The sequence below is a fragment of the Fukomys damarensis genome, unplaced genomic scaffold, assembly GCF_012274545.1.
Source record: "Fukomys damarensis isolate Sample0158 unplaced genomic scaffold, DMR_v1.0_HiC HiC_scaffold_31, whole genome shotgun sequence".
NCBI lineage: Eukaryota > Metazoa > Chordata > Mammalia > Rodentia > Bathyergidae > Fukomys > Fukomys damarensis.
Window position 1 is genome coordinate 19,051,681 of NW_022900943.1, and position 15,410 is coordinate 19,067,090.

General features: G+C 40.7%; 1 protein-coding gene across 31 annotated transcripts in view; it reads right to left on the reverse strand.

Moving 5' to 3' along the window:
- The window catches only part of Trpm3 (transient receptor potential cation channel subfamily M member 3), a 506,665-nt gene that overhangs the window by 275,845 nt on the left and 215,410 nt on the right, over positions 1-15,410 (reverse strand). For all 31 annotated transcript variants that reach the window (XM_010638482.2, XM_010638475.2, XM_010638483.2 and 28 more), the window contains exons 2-3: positions 3,294-3,373; positions 920-1,124 (exon numbers count right to left, since the gene is read on the reverse strand). In XM_010638482.2, the coding sequence (XP_010636784.1) occupies positions 920-1,124; positions 3,294-3,373 (285 nt within the window). The remainder of the gene's footprint in view (positions 1-919; positions 1,125-3,293; positions 3,374-15,410) is intronic.

Below are 15,410 nucleotides of genomic sequence, written 5' to 3' on the forward strand. Positions count from 1 at the left end.
TGCTTGAGAGGCAGGAGATGGAACCACTAAGCTAAATCCCCGGCAAGATTTATCTGCAGTATTTGTTCTTTCTTTCTTTCTTTCTTTCTTTCTTTCTTTCTTTCTTTCTTTCTTTCTTTCTTTCTTTCTTTCTTTGTTTTTTTTTTTTAATTTGTACTGGGGATCAAACTCAGGTCCTTGTGCTTGTGAACATTATTGAACACTGCTACTTGGGAGAAAAGGACTGAGGGTGGATGGCAAGATCGCTATTGGGATGAGGAAGGAAATAGGCTGGGATGACCATGTTCACCTTGAATGAGGAGAAAGGCCTGTTACTAATAGAAAAAAACAGGGAAGTAGAAACCTAAGGAAACACATTTTTCATTAAAAAGTTGGGATGTTTTTTGAAAAAGTCTAAATGGATGAGACAGAAAGTAACACAATATGCAATGGATAACTATATAAGCCAGACAAAGAAAGACGAATACCAACTATTCTTTCCTATGAAGCTCAAAAATGGACCCGAACATAGTGATTAACAGAGGTTAAGGAGCATGGGCATGGTAGGGGGGTGGATAAAGGGGGACTGGATTTTATCAGTGCACAGTCAGTGTGTGTGTGTGTGTCACATTAAAACCCTTTCATATATCCACTTAATATGTGTCAATCAAGAATCAAAATAATGAAAGAGAAAGCTGTTTGCTCCAATATTAGTAATAACAGTTACTGTGCCTGATCTCATGCTTATTATTTCAAAAATCCTAGGAGAAATATTGGCTTTACTCGACTTTATAGAGTAGGAGGTAAGAAATACAGGGGCACTGTAATCAGAACAGGTCACCCCTCCAGGAAGTGGCCCAAAGTCTAAATCCCAGCTCTTTGCCACTCCTGTGCAGGATATAAGGTAGCACTGGAAAGGACCAATTGCCTTTCTGATTACCATGGCTTTGTTGGAGTGGCCGCCTCCTTGGAACTCAATGGTCCCAAAAGCATCCGTTGGGCTGAGCTGAGTGTGTTTGCTGATGGACCACTTCTCAGACTGGATGTCATTTCGGGAGAGACGACTTTCGTTTTTCTCATTCTGAAGCACAGAGATACTGGGAGTGAGTCCGACATGTTGGCCTATCAGACGTCCACAGCAACACCTACAACATAAGAGGTTAAAGTGAACCCCTTGGGCCAGCTGCTGGTGGAACACACATGAGGCAACCTGTGACAGGATTCTCAGTCCATTCTGACTCTCACAATGTGGCTGCATCAGGCCAGTGATGAGCGCCGGCTTTCTGTGGTACATGCATCTCCTTTTCTCTTGTCCTCATCTTCCTTTAACCGTAGAAGCCACAATGTGCCTCCTGCCCTTCCTCATCCACACCTTTGGCTCCTAGCATATTGCTGAGGAGAGGGCGCCCGTGAGCAGAAGTTCTCTAGATTTTTGCACTTCTCGCTTCTCCCTTTTACCAAATCTTGCCTAAAGGACACTAAAGAGCTTCGAGGGAGAGATTTTTAACATTTCACATTTAAATGAGGAATTGCACTTATACGTGAGTCACAGTCTAACTTGTCTCTCCCCAGTTGACATTGGCTGTCAAATATCCAATTCTGAAAATAAAAATCTGCAGGCTTAAGTGTTCTTGAAGAAACAATAAAGGAATTCACAAGGTATTTGAAAATGGAGAATTTGTTCCTTCTTTCATGAAAATGTCTACATACATTATTACCATTATAATCACAATTATTAGGAGTAGTAGTTGTAGCACATAGCTGCTGTTTATGGAACACTTAGAAATTAGCTTCCATTTTACGACGAAGCATTGTAGTTCCGAAGGTTGGATAATTTGTCCAAGGTTATACCTCTAGTCTGTATGACCGAATAATCCATGTTTTAACTGCAGTGTTAAATTTTCTATTCATAAAGGCATTTCCAGACTTAGGTGTGTTATGATGTATGATTGACAAATACAGTGAATTTTTAAATTAAAATTTAGTACAGTAGATACAGTAGAAGACACGTTGCCTTTAGGCAACATCAAAACACTCCCCCTTCCTCTGAATATACCTATGCCATTGTTCTTGTCACTTTCTGGAGCACTTCTGGAAATCCTCTTTCATGTCTTTCACTGACTGTTATGGTGGCCTTGATGTTCTAAATCAGATGAAAATATTTACCTTTCACAGTCATTTTGACAGGAAAGAGCCCAAGGTCTCACGGTGCCAGATTTGGTGCATAAGGTAAATAAGGCCATGCTTTAATGCTTCTACAAGCCTGTCTTTCTACGGATGGCGCTTGGCAGTAGCCTTCACCATGTATTTGATCATACCTTGTGTACTCGTGCAAGAAGATTTCCAGAAATATAAAAAGTAGTAAGAATGATAGCATAAGTGTGTTCAAAGTGAGAGGGAGTATTTTGACAGGAATTAATGGCAATGTGTCTTTTACTGTAATACAAATTTTAAATCAAAAAATTTACCATATATTTTAACTAATGCTTCCACCTTGATCACTGTTCATCTTCAGGGAGGTAAGGTGGCACTAAAAATGTGCTGAGGAAGCTAAATGTGGTGGAATACACCTATGATTCCAGCATTCTGGGAGACCAAGGCAGGATGATCACATGTTCAAGCCCAGCCTGAGAAATTTAGCAAGTTGGTCTCTAGGGCTAGGGATATAGCTTAGTGCAAAGACTACTGGGGCCTTGGAGGCAGTCTCCAGTATCACCCCCAAAAAAGTGCAGAGCAATCTGAAATTTTACAGTCTCTGTACAGTAATCTGCCAACAGTCTTTTATTTAAAAGTACCTTTTCTACTAGAGTAGATCTCATAGAAGGAAAAACCAGTTATCATTATAAAAAAACTATAGCCAAATGTTATACACAGAGATTGGCTTCATCTGCAATGGGATAGACTTTTACAGACTTTTGCACTAAGAATTAACTGCAGGCATATGACTTAATGTCATAGAGAAATGTGAATGACGGCTTCAGAGCCAGGTGGGGTGGCACATGCCTGTAATCCCAGCTATTTGCAGACTGAGGCAGGGGATCACAAATTTAATTTGAGTCAACCTAAGCAACTTAGCAGTTGCTCAAAATAGCTGCTGTCTCAAAATAGAAAATCAAAAAGGGTTAGTGATATAGCTCAGTATTCCCTGGGTTCATTCTCCAGCATCACAAAGAAGAATTGCTTCAAAAATGTCCAATAATAAAAAGAGTCCTTCATTTGGCAATGGATCCCACACAATGGGTAGTGATTGCTGTTATTGTCTGCCCCTGTCATCATGACTTCACATCTTGATACATTACAGACAGGAAGATTACCTATGGGGGTCTTTGGTGCTGGGTATGATGTGAACACATTCTCTTTTATAAAATGCTCTTTCTATCCAGGATTTCTGAGCCTGAAAGAGAGAGGAAAAAAAAAGATAAGAAATATTAATATAGCCTTTAAATAGTTTTAACTAGAAAATGAAATTTCATAATCATGCAAAAACTAGTACATCATGAGCTAAAATGAAATTATGGTTATTTCATACATAAAGATTACATATAATAAAAATGATTTCTAAAACTTACTAATTAGGTTAACATTATAATATGGAAAATTAAATGAAATAGCCATGCTGAAAAAAAATAACTAGAGATATAACCATACATGAACATATAATGACTTTTGAAGGACAGGAAGAAAACGCTATTTACAGAGAAAATCAATCTGGAAGGATAGAACATTATATTTGCAACTTGACAGAAAACAGTATTCAGTGGTGGGCAGAGACACACCTAAATAAGCATAGCATTTTCATGGCTTGTGCTTCCATGAGATTTTCCTTTCTGAAGGAAAGAACAATGGTAAGCAAATCACTCAATTACAAGCCCTAATCCATCATCACACTGTTTCTAAAATCCAAATTAGCAATGCTTAACTACAAAGGAGGAAAAACAAGAGTGGTGACAGAAGAAAGAGAACTACCTTCAGCGCAGTCCCAGATTTGACAGACGACGCCTGGGAAGGTAGACACACATTACCCCCCCTTGTATCCCGCATGCCTTTCAGCATACAGCAAGTAACGGCTTTTTCCAATGGACACTGCTAAGACAGTTCATCCAGAAATCCTGCTACCAAGACTGGGTTTCTGGATGGCCACCGAATGTTATGGCAAATTATGGAAACTGTAGGAACTCTTTGCTCCAAACCAGGGTGTCTATGCTGCATCCCTTTACCCTCTTTTTCACCGGCATTTGAAACAGTAAAGAAATTTCCCATGAACTCCAATAAGCTGCTCAGACGTTTCCCTCCCTGACCACCGAAGATGGAGATTGCTAGGATGGCACATAATGTTATTTTTATACGTCGTCACCTTCCAGCATCAGTTCTAAGCTCATACTCTGAAAATATATGGGGTTGAAGCACAATGAGTTGTTTCCTTGGCTCGTCTCAATCTCTGCTGTTCTCTCTTAACTAGGCCCTGTTCGTGGGTTGTAATTAGTCCTGACTTTGCCAGCAACCGCAATGTCTGTGTAAGATGTGCCAGGTTTGGTTTGCCCTCCAACCTTGCTCTCATCCAATGGGAGTCTGTACAAGTAGGTGGCACGAGCGGCAGAAGGTCTGTTATATTTGGGACAATGCACATTTCACAAGTAGCAACATAAAGGATAACAGGGATACTGAGGAGTTGCATCCTACCCCAGGGATGGTCACAACTGGATCGAATGCTGCTGGGTGCTCAGGTGCTGTGGGCCAGAAATGGATACCACATTGCAAAGGTGGCACCTGCAGCTATGTCTGTCAGGTGGACATGAAAGGAGATGATCTATTCTCAAAGATGTTTTTCTTAAACATGTAGGGGAAGCTGGCACCACCATCTTTGCAAAAGAAATGAGCTTAGTGGCAAAGATAACCAATCTTCATTGTAAAAAGCCTGTCAGTTAAACTCTTAAGATGCCATGGTTTCCCCCATCACTGGATACGCTGACTGATAATATCTATTGGCAGAGAGATGGGCAATGTTCCTAATGGACATTTAAGACCCACTTTCCCTACACCTCTGGGAGCGGAAAAGGAAGAATGCACTTTGGTTTTACTTCCTGTGGCCCATTTTGGCCAGGCTTCAGAAGGATCTTTTAGGGAACAAATGGGAATTTCAGAGAGCACTGATCAATCCGCCTCAAGAGGAAGTCAGCAAATTAGTATTGTGGATACCGATGTATAGGGAACAGTGAGAAAAAGTGGAGTGAATAGGGCTTTGCAACAAGGAGAAAGTCACGTGAGTCCTTCAATACTCAGTTTTACTCATCTGTAAAATGGGCATAGTAGTAATGCCTGATACACAATGTAGTCATCATTATTTTGGGGGTACCATGCTTTCACTTCAGAAAAGTGGACCAATCCTGGGTTAATTCCAGTACTCAGAGTACTGGATGTTCAGATGAGGGCACCATGAAATTCCTTTAGCCGTGACCTAGACTGATGCCCCTTGGTGTTGAGTACTGTAGAGTATGTGGCTGGCCACTAGTAAGGTATAAGTTATTTAATCCCTCTGAACCTCTTCTATAATGCAGCAGGGGCCATCGAAGCTGCTTGGGAAAGCTTTGTGACAAACAAACCAGATAATTCAGACAAACTACCTGGCACATAGTAGGAGCCCCATGGGTAAAAGCAAGGATTGATGTGCATTAAAGGCTCATGACATGTGAGGCACTGTGCCATGTACGCCCTGTCTCCATAGACCCTTGAAGAACTCTGTGAGGGAAGTCTGCCATTACAACTATTTCTACCATGAAGAAACGGAGACAGCCATTTGTAGCCAGTGAGTTTTAAAGCCAGGGTTTGAATTTAAGCAACCTGAATCCAGAGCTCACACTCTTACCCATGCAGCAAACTGCTTCTCGAAGTGAGAGATGGCTGAGATGAAGTAATCGTGCTCGGTGATGCGAGTCGTGCTAACTGAGCATTCCCGGGGAGGCCCTGGGCTGAGGACAGAGCGAGGCTTGTAGAGGCCGATTGGGAACCCGTTCACCCTCGAACCTCCTACTTTCTCATGTCCCCTCCCAGCCTCACATGCAGAGTAATGAACACAGCCCAGTGCTTCCTCTCTTTTTGGTGTCAATTGTGAGGGTGAGGCAGTGGGAAGGCTGGAGAGTATTAGAAAGTCAAAGGAGGCCGAGGTTACGATCATAGCTACAGGGAAGAAATGAAATCACCATGCGGCCCCTAACCTGCGAGTCTGGGGGGCCACACACCATGGATTAGACAGACTGTCCAAGGACAGCTGCATCATTTCTTTCCCTCATGGGCCCTACTTTCACTTTGGGAAGTCCTGGAAGCTTCAGTAGAGTGGTGTGGTAAGAATTACTACATATGGATTGGCATCTTGCTTGCGTTTCTGTATAAAATAATTCGGCTTGACTGGAGTTTAGTATCTTAATTACCTTCCCAAAGGTAAAAAGCTACTTCACTGTGAGCAAAAGGACTGAGGGTCACTTTCATTTTTTTTTACTATTAGCAGATTAATCATTTCTCTCGCCAAGACACAATTAAGAGGAAAGAAAAGAAAAATGAAGGTAAAAGATCTTCTCATTATTCAGATTTGAAATGGATTGTCTTTTGAGAAGTGTATCAGAGAAGAAATACATGTATAACACATAAATCTACAAAATATCAACATAATTCCCTATGTTATATTGTGGGTTTTGCTTTATTGTGCTTTTATTCAGGTCTTCAGTGTGAATTGATATTAAATTTTTAAAATTATTTTCTGAGAGAGGACATATTTGATGTACAATCATAGTCTAACTTGTTCCCTAAACTAACTCCCTTTTCTTTTGTTCAAAAGCTTTGAACTAGTCTGCATGAAGCTTTATATTTTGCTCCCAACATCCAGCTAACTTAGTGCAGGATGATTATCCCTGTTAGAAAGCATGAAATAATTTTGACATGCTATATTTCTAGCTGAGCTTTAATTATCTTCTAACATAAAACTTCAATGGATGGTTTATCCAAATCTTTTTTCTTTTTAAATATGCTTTGGAATTCCCATGTACTTTTAGAAAAAGAAAGTCTCTATCATTCTTCAAAAAAATCACTTTTGTACATTCTTTTGTGAAGGTAGAATGGCCACATAACCACGGCCAGGTCTGTGAAGGGCTCTTTTCTTTCTTGTCTTTCTGCATCATCAGCCATGTGTGGTGTATAACAGGAAAATGTTTTTCAAAGGCTAATAATTAAAGGACAACTTTTTCAAAACAAAATCGAGGAAATCCGCATTTTGAACAAAGTATAAAGAACAAAGCAAGTACAAGTTTTGAAAATTAAATGTACAGTCAACAAAGAATCAGAATAGACACTCACACAGAAAGCAGAATCCTGTAAACATTGCCTTAAAAAATGAGCCATTTCATTTAAGTAAGTTTCAATGATTTTTCACCAAAACTGTCCTATCAGTGTTAGACTCCGCACTCCTTCAGCTCTCCTTCCTAGGCACTTCTCACTGGTTTCCAATCAAGACCTTTCCCAGGAAGCCAAGGGTTATGAGGATGTACATATTAAATCCCTCTTTAAAAGCCTTGGAAACTGCTACTGTAATCCTCTTTTAAGCAGAGCAACTTAGCAAAAGGAAAATCTCCAGGAACATTAATTGCAAGATTAAAAAGAACCACTATATAAACTTTATAGAAACACATTACAAGGCAAAATTCACATGCTTCTCCTTGCCTGTGTGAAATGGATGCCCTGTCTCGATTAGAGCAGAATACCAAGGCCAAAAGGGGCTTAGTGCATATGTTCATTTTCATCTGTTGCTTTCTTTCAGCATCCCTCTGGGTATTCCTTTGGTCTTCCTCTACATCCCCAGACCCAACATCAAGAAGTCAAACAAGAGAAAAGTTAGCTGAAATCACTTTACCTGTGCACTGACTCTGGCTGGTGGCAAAGACAGTCCCCAGAGCCGCTCCTGTTGCTTTCGTTTTGCTGTGTCCGGGGCTGGTCATCCCGTTAATAATGGTCTTATGACCGCCCACTGTAAAAAAAATTAACTAGCCGGGTGCTTCCCCCAAGAGTCATTTCAAGTAAGCAATGAACTTGGGCAGATTAGCCCCTTGGAATGTGCCGCTGCTTCGGGATTAGCCTCACTAAGAATCCCATGGACATTCCCCGTCAGATCTGAAACACTGCTTGATTTGAACATCTAATCTGACGCCAGAAGGAAAACAAATCCCCGGAGAGATCGGATTTAACTGGCACAAGTCCTAACAGGCTGCCCCCCTTCTTTTTTCCATTCCCAGAGAGAAAGCTTGTGAAAGTGTGATAAGGTGTTCCGAGTTCTGAAAGTTCAACTTTGGAAAGCAAATCCTTCTAACGAAACAGTGCATGAATGCTCCAAGTGGTTTGAACACACAAGCAGTATTGTTCCCCTGGCCACAAAGACTGGAATGATAGCATTTCTTTAAAGAGGAACTGCAGAAAAGTCGGAGTGTTTCAAAAGAATATTCTGCTTCCCAAACATGAGCCCAAGTAGAGTGAAATTGGAGTTTGCCGGGGACCTTCCACAACTTCTAAAATGTCCACAGTAAAGCTTGCCTAATTGCACTGTTCATCCTGCTGTCCCTCCCCAACATTTGCAATTATATGATTTGAAAGCTACGGTCTTGGTTTTCTTATTAAAAACATGATGATCTGTGACCTCTCCAGCAGGTGGATGCAGACTAACACTAGTGACACTCTGATGTGTTTGTCTATATTAGCTCAACCCAGAGATTCTGGCTGGTATTCTGTCCTTCAAAAGGGCACTTTCAAAAACCAAGAGTTAATGATTCTAGGCAAAGGGATTTTTTAAAATCTAATTGAACGCATTGTGCAAGGCATATGTTCAAATATCAACAAAAACAAAAGTTTTTTTAAAGTGGCTACATGAGTACTATATCCCCAAAGATTTCTCTCTTCCGGTGGTCAGAAGTTTGAGCTGAGAGGTGTCATTCTTCACCATTAATCTGTAGGGCTGAGAATGTAGGAGGGGCTTGAGGCTTTGGTTTTCATTTTGCTGTGACTTTGTATCAGTGATGGTATGTGTCAGGTGGCCAGATAAAAAGAGTAATAATCACCACTGAATAATTTATTTTGAAGTTTGACGAGGTCCTGACCTGCACTTTGCCCTTCTGCTATTTCTAGGATTGATCTTCAAATTCCGACATTTTCTAGTCTCTCACCAAGGTCTCCACAGAAACAAGGGACAATAATCTACCTAGTGACTTCCAACAGAGGCAGGATTAAAAGAGCGAGATCCAAGTGAAAAACTGAACTAAGCTTCAGCATTACACACCTGAGGGAGACAGTCCCTCTGCGTGTTGTTCCAAGTTGGCTTCAGCTTTCACAGTGCACATATCCTGCCTCCGTGCACCCAGAACACTCCTAATTATTTATTCTATAGCAACTGTCAGAGACATGAGCATGCAAAGAAGTTCACTGCCGCATTGTTTATAATACAGAAAAACTGCAAAGACATTAAGGACATCAACAAGAGCCAAATTATGCAAATGATGGTCCGGCAATGGCAAACCTTCTAGAGACAGAGTGCCTAAACTGCAACCACAAACCCACTTATTTATTGCAGAGTGCCAAGGCAGCAATTAAACCTGAAGATGCGACGCTTGGCGTCTGGGGCCTTTTGGCTCGCATGCTCAGAGAGGGCTCTGCACGCCCACTGCGGCACAGATGCCATCGGTTCACCGGTCATTTGGTGGCCACAATCAGGTTTTATAACACTACCTGGTTGCACAGGGAAATACACTGTACACCTTTTCATGTTTTGTAAAGAAAGAAGGCCATTAAATAGTAAGTACAGAAAGTTACAAACTGTAAAGAGTTACAGAGATCATAGGTATGAAGTGTTTTAAAGCGGTAACTAGTTTTCATTTTATTCCTTCTGCTTTTCTGTATTTTGCAAAGATTTTTCCTATAGTTGGATATGCACAGTGAAAAACATGTCAAGTTACTGGGAAAGAGTGGCTCAGGACGTGACTTAGGAAGAAGTCAGTGAAAAGAGGAAGCGCAGGAAGGGAATTTAGAAAGTTTTACGATATGCAGGGTTTTGGGAGGGAGAGGAGGAGTAAGGGAGGAAGAAAAAGAAGGGAAGGGAGAGAGCGGAGGGGAAAGGGGAGAAATGGCGAGGCATGAAGAGAAGACAGGGTAGCAGGGAGACTCCTGACTCGCTGAGCTGGTGGCTAGAGTGCGTATGCGAGACTCAATACAGGGGTTTTAGATCATCTTCCCAATGCAAGACACAATTTAGCAATTCAGCTTTTCAACTTAATTCTTCACTAGCTCCTACTTCTGTGTTCATCCTATTGCTTTAAATGTTGACTTCAATCACATGCCTATTCTTCTAGACACTGCCCATGTCTTTTTTACCTGATTTGTTCTAGCTTTTAGTGGGCCTTTGGGGTTTGATTTTGCTTACTTTCATTTCTAGAGAGAAATAAATATTCAACAGAAAATAGAATATGAGGTACCTTCCATGAACTTTATACCAAAGACAGAAACACTGCTACCAAACCCTAGGCATTTGGTATAAATGAAAAAGGAGGCCCCAGGTGAGACAGAACAGCAACATTTTTCATATGAAGTAGGAGATGATCCTGGAGACCTTTTGATTTAAAATGTAATTAGCTCCAAAGAAACTTGTAGCTCTGGGCCACACTGGGCACAGGGATCTTTTAAAAATCTTCTACATTTCCCAGTAATGCAGTTTCCAAAAGGATATATTACCAACCGGTTTCAGATATAGTTTAGGAGAATGTAATATAAATACTAACAAGAAAAAACACAAGCAGAATGCTAAGTATGGTTAGCCCTGACTCCTATCTTATTCATCATTAAAGAGACATTATATTTGAAGAGACTACGCTAAAATGTTTTTGTTGGTACACAACACAATTTTTAAAAAGTTAAATCAGCTTTCTACCAGTAGAAACTAGATTTTGAGGTGGAAAAGACATATTTCATTATTATAAGGACGCCCAAAACCTTTCTGTGATGTCCTCATTTGATAACAACAACAGAAAGACCATGACACATAAGACTGACATTTCTTGCTCCAAAAAGAATAGTTGTCACTTAGAACTTAAAAAACAGCAAATGCTGGCAAGGTTGTGAAAAAAAGGTTCTACACATTGTTGGTGAGAGTGTAAACCACTACAACCACTGTGGAACTTAGTATGGAGATTCTACAGAAAATGAAATAGAAATTCCATTTGACCCAGGTATGCCTCTTCTAAGTATCTTCCCAAAAGAGTGAAAGAAATATTACAGTGGTACATGCATACCCATGTATATGGCAGCAGCCTATATGCCCATCAACAGATAGGATAAAGAGGAACGAACAGACAAACAAAATTTGGTATATATACACAGCGGAGTACTACTCTGCCACAAAGAAGGATAAACTTGAGTCATTGTAGATAAGTAGACGCATCTTGAGACCATGATGCTAAGTGAAATAAACTGGACCCAGAAAGTTAAATATTGTATGATTTCTCTTATATGAAAAACCTGAAATAGAAGTAATTTAAAAGCAAAATAAGAGGGAGATGATAGGAAATAGGGAGGTAGATTTTGTGGAGATGGGAAAGGGATAAGGGGATGTGGATTGGGAAGGAGGAGAAAGAGAAGATGGTGAAAATGCTATGTGAATCAATTCACCACAATGTTGTAATTCTCCTGTATTACATATGTTTATATATGTCATGTATAAATTATGTGTGTATATATGTGTGTATATCTATCTATATATAGATATTATATATAAAATGATATAGAGCTCAGAAAATATTTTCTGCAAAGGGCCAGGAGGCCCCCATTTTAGGCTCCTCGGCACCATAGGGGCAGAATCCTAAGGTCCTGACTTCCACGGTGCCCTCGCTGCCGTGTCCTGCGTTTGTTCTCCTCGGGGGCCTTGCTCCTGTTATTCCTTTCACCTACCCCGCCCTGAGATTCTGTGCCACTCCATTTCTAGCACCCGGACTGCACAGCAGTCCAGAGGGGCCGTCCCATCTAGAGGTACATCTGTCTTTCTGTGTCCATTTATTCCGTTTTCCCCATGGCCTTTCGCGTCACCTGGTGTTGTCATGCCATTACGTGACTGCTGTTTATCTGGGTCCCCACCAGAAGCCAAATGGGCAGTAGTTCTGTTCGGCTGCTGCCATTGCCCTAGCACTTGTGAGGCACCTGGAGGGCTTGGGCAAACCATTTGATTTCTTGGAGAAATGATTGTTCCCGGTCAAATGATGGCCTTGGATAGAGCAGTGTTTCCTAAGGGAGATTTTAGGGTGGTACCCAGAGAGACATTTTCAATACTTGGCTTTATATTAATGTTTAATATCCAAGGAATAGCTAACCCTGCAATTTAACAAACACTGCGGCTTGAGGATAGAATTTTCTTCTTTGACATTATGAAAAAATAAGGCCACCAAAAAAGGCCAATAAGTTTTGATAAAAACACGATTTGTACACACAGAAAAATCTTGATGGTGTCATAATAATGGCTGAAGTTTAGAAGACTAAGAACCACTCCCCCTTACATGTCCTTTAAACACGTTTCATTCTTTTGCATGAAAATAAATGCATTGGGTTCTCTAACGTTTAAGATGCCACTGACTTATACAGAAAGTGATGCCAAGGACCAGGGTAAAGCCAGTCACCTCCAGAACACATTGCACCAGCTTGTTCTTTCTAAAGAAATTCATGATGCCATCCTCTGCCCAGTACCCTTTGGGCAGCTCCCCAGCCACAAACCTTTAGGATCTGAAGCCGCTCAGTTTCCCTACAAGCCTTCACACATACTTTATGCTCCGACAAAGCAACTTATTGATTGCGTCTCCAAGGGACCACCCTAGTCCACACTTCCCAGTCTTGGAATATGCTGCCCCTTCATCTGAAATGCCCAGTTCTTTCTTCTGTACTTGGCACAGAAACTCTGCATAAAATATTGTTTTCTGAGAGGCCTGGCTGACCACTGACAGCGTGAACAACTTATGTTCTTCGAGCATTGTTTCACTTTCACACCTTGGTCACAGTTCCCCTAGAGGAAGAGCCTTGCAGTATTAATTATTTACATTCATTTCAGTACATATCATCATCCCCTTCCAATGTCCACTGTCTCTGGAGCACTGCCTGTAAGACTTCTCATCTTCCTTCTACTTCTACCATTATTTCTAGGGTAACAATCAGTTTTGCATTCCTGGACTACCCCTTTCAGGAATTATCTCTATGTTCTGAAGTTTTTTGTACTAAATTTTATAGCCTCTGTACTTCCATCACGTGTTTCTTAACATACAGGCAAGTCAATTTTTTTAAAAAAACTGGGAATAGATTAAGTAATTATATGCTTTACAATTGTAAACTCATCTTTTTTATTTCTTTTTTTTTTTTTTGGTTTTTGAGACAGGTTCTCACTATGTAGTTGAGACTGACCTGGAACTCACTATGTAGCCCAGGCTGGTCTTGAACTCACAGCGATCCTCCTATCTCAACCTCCCGAGTGCTCGGATTACAGGTATGCGTCACCACGCCTGGCCCTATAAACTCATCTTTTATGCAAGGTCATACTATGTAAGTCACACTTCAGTATATTCAAAATGGTCATTCTACATAGTCTTTTTTTTTGGTATTGGGGATCAAACTCGAGACCATACGCTTGTGAAGCAGGTGGTAGCACCACTGAGCTAAATCCCTGGCCCTACATAGTCATTTTTATGAATAATTTTTAATTATATTTCCATGTTTCATTGGACATTTTTCCTTTGTTGTGAAGCAGTTAATCATTTCTTGGAAATGTTGCCTTATATTTATAAGACATTCTCTTTGTCAAAGAATGCTTTTGCCTAGAGCACTTTATACAACCTTCACGATATGGCAGAAAGGTAGACATCGTAAGATTTTATTGTGCGAATGAAGAACCTAGGATTACAGAAGTTAAGCATCATACTAAAGTTATATGCCAGCCATCGACTTGGCCTGGTGGACCCAAAAAAGTCCCTTTGCCTTTTCTGCTCTGTCACTGACTTTGGGGGCGCCATGTGATGTCTTTCTTCTCACTGTGGCAGAATAAATGCATTTTAATTATTTTGATCTTAATAAAGACATACACACATTATCAACCCTGAAAGATTATGACAAAAAACTAAAATGAGGATATGGATCTCTACTTCAAAAGCATCTGATATCAGTTTCAGTACAATGCTGTTTCCATACACAGTGACTTAAACTTCCATGGCACACTAGGCACCCCCAAAATGTATAAAAAATTATAAAAAATAAGTAACAGTAATAGTGGTGCTGGCCCTATGAAATGGGCATACGTCTTTAAAAACTTGTAACAGAGAAATCAAAGATGGAAGACAAGATTATAACCAGAAACTGTAATGAGACCAAGGCTTGACATCCTTCTCAGGGGCCAGGAATTTAAAAGCGATGTTTCATTGGCTAGAAAGCAATATCACTCCAATAATGTGCATACACCTAGGGACTAGGAAGGCTTCCTATATTCAGGGAGGCCGTACCAGAGAGAGTGTCACTGTTTTCTGTCAAGTAAATGCAGAGCTGGGACAACACAGTGTAAACTCCTAAGTCCTTAATTCTGTTTAGCTTTCACAATTCATTCTTGTACCATTCCGATTTTGTTAGGAGTCAAAAAATGTGCTGAGTCATAAAATTGGACCATTTTATGTTAGGGAGAGGTGCGGATTCCTGTGACAAGCCATAGCAAGTTCAGACTGATTTCAACTGTTTCACTCTTTTTGCCCTGGAAGGATGAAGATGCTGAGAAAAGCAGGAGATGAGGGTGAATAAATAGCTGCAGTAGTATTTGTAGGTGCATATCAGGATTAACTAAGGAAATAGCACCCCTCTCTCTCTCTCTCTCTCTCTCTCTCTCCCTCTCTCGTGTGTGTCTGTGTGGAAGCATATGTGTAAACTTTTATCATCAGTCCTAACTACCTTCAGTATTCTAGGTAGAGGTACTGTCTTAGTCAGAGGATGATTCCAGTTCTAAGATGAAAATCTCTATCCTGACAAGGCACACACTTCCATTTGGCTATAGAATTCTGTTTCTGAAATCTCTGTCTTCTTCTCCATTTGAAGCAGTAGTAAGGCAGAATCTGGAGGAAGCAGGACTGCCAGGGAGTCTCCAGGTACATAAACTAGCCGTGACTTGTTGACAACTAGATGAGTGACCTTGGAGAAGTGATTTAACCTTGGTGATTGTCAACATCAGCTGCTGCCATCAGAGCTGAGCAGTCTGCACTAGGTCTTAGCCAAAAGACCGAAAAGCAACAAGAGCTGAGCAGTCTGGAAATCAGAGTCCTGCAGCTTTGATGCTGGTCACTCATTAATGTGCAGAGTAGGTGTAGAGGCTTTTTGAAGAGATTATAAAAATCTTTACAAAT